This window comes from Crocuta crocuta, unplaced genomic scaffold (assembly GCF_008692635.1).
Source record: "Crocuta crocuta isolate KB4526 unplaced genomic scaffold, BGI_CrCroc_1.0 scaffold650, whole genome shotgun sequence".
NCBI lineage: Eukaryota > Metazoa > Chordata > Mammalia > Carnivora > Hyaenidae > Crocuta > Crocuta crocuta.
The window spans coordinates 423,747-424,899 of record NW_027532882.1 but is presented as its reverse complement, the minus strand read 5'-3'; the positions used below and the strand labels follow the sequence as shown (position 1 = coordinate 424,899).

The following is a 1,153-nucleotide window of genomic DNA, read 5'->3' as shown; positions in this document are numbered from 1 at the left end:
GAGGTTATAGAGAGAGAGGGGAAAAAAAAAAAAAAAAAAAAAAGCTCAGGAGGGAAAGGAGGCGTGGGAGAAAGCACAGCCTCACACACCCACCGTCTCTAGCTCTGTGGGTTCCATCGTGTCCTCCCCAAATTCATGTGTTAAAATCCTAAACCCCAGGACCTCAGCACTGGACCCTATGGGGAGCTAAGGTCTTTACAGAGGTAATGCAGGTAAAGCAAGGTCATTAGGGTGGACTGCCAATCCATTCCAATGTGATTGCACACCCATAAAAGGGAGAGACAGACACATGCAAGGAGAACCCCACATAAAGATGGAGGCCGAAATCGGGGTTCCTTCTGGAAGCTAAGGAACACCCATGCACCAGTGACCATCACAGTCTCAGAGGGGACCAGCCCCATCTACACGCCGACCTCAGACTTTGAGGCTCCAGAGCTCTGGAGGAAGAAATTTCTGTGGCTGTAACCCCTCAGCCTGGGGTGTCTGGCCAGCAACAAACTGACAGAGCGCCCAACCAGCTCCCCGCCCCCCTGCCCTCTCCGGACACCCGCGGCCACTCACCTCTGCCATCCGTGGTGATGCCCAGACCGCTGCTGCACAGAACCTGAAACTCGGCTGGGGTGGCAGAGACCGGGAGGGGAGGGGGGAGTGGTCATCGCTGCTGCGGGGATGCCTCCCCCAGCGGAGAGAGCAATTTCCTGCCATCTCTTCTTGGGGAGAGTCAGCAGCGGAGAGATGTCCCCACACCCCATAGGAGCCAAGACCCCTGTCCCCTCCCCCGCCCCGGGTGATGAACCGGCAGGTCTACAGGGACACACACGTAGGCAGGCAGGGCCACGCGGCAGGACGCTCACCAGAGTTCTTGGCAGGACACAGCCGGCAAGGCTCCCCAAAGCCGTGGTCTGGGCTGGCACAGCAGCACTCAGATTTGGTGACGGCGCCAGGGAAGGGGCGCGCGCAGGAGCCCTGCTCCAGGGCCCCGTAGCAGGTGCTGCGCACGTGGGTGTCCACGCACGCGCGGCCGTCGGCGCCCACCGCCAGCCCCCCCAGGCAGTGGCAGCGGAAGGAGCCCTCGGTGTTGGTGCAGTGGCCGTTCGTGCAGATGCCCGGAGTCTGACACTCGTCGATGTCTGCAGGGGTGGGGAGGGGGGCA

The 1,153-nt window shown here is 61.0% G+C and overlaps 1 protein-coding gene across 1 annotated transcript in view; it reads right to left on the bottom strand.

Annotated features, from left to right (window-relative positions):
- The window catches only part of FBN3 (fibrillin 3), a 56,346-nt gene that overhangs the window by 45,228 nt on the left and 9,965 nt on the right, over positions 1 to 1,153 (bottom strand). Inside the window, 2 exon segments of the mRNA XM_077745666.1 lie at positions 562 to 615; positions 855 to 1,130. Coding sequence (XP_077601792.1) covers positions 562 to 615; positions 855 to 1,130 — 330 coding nt within the window.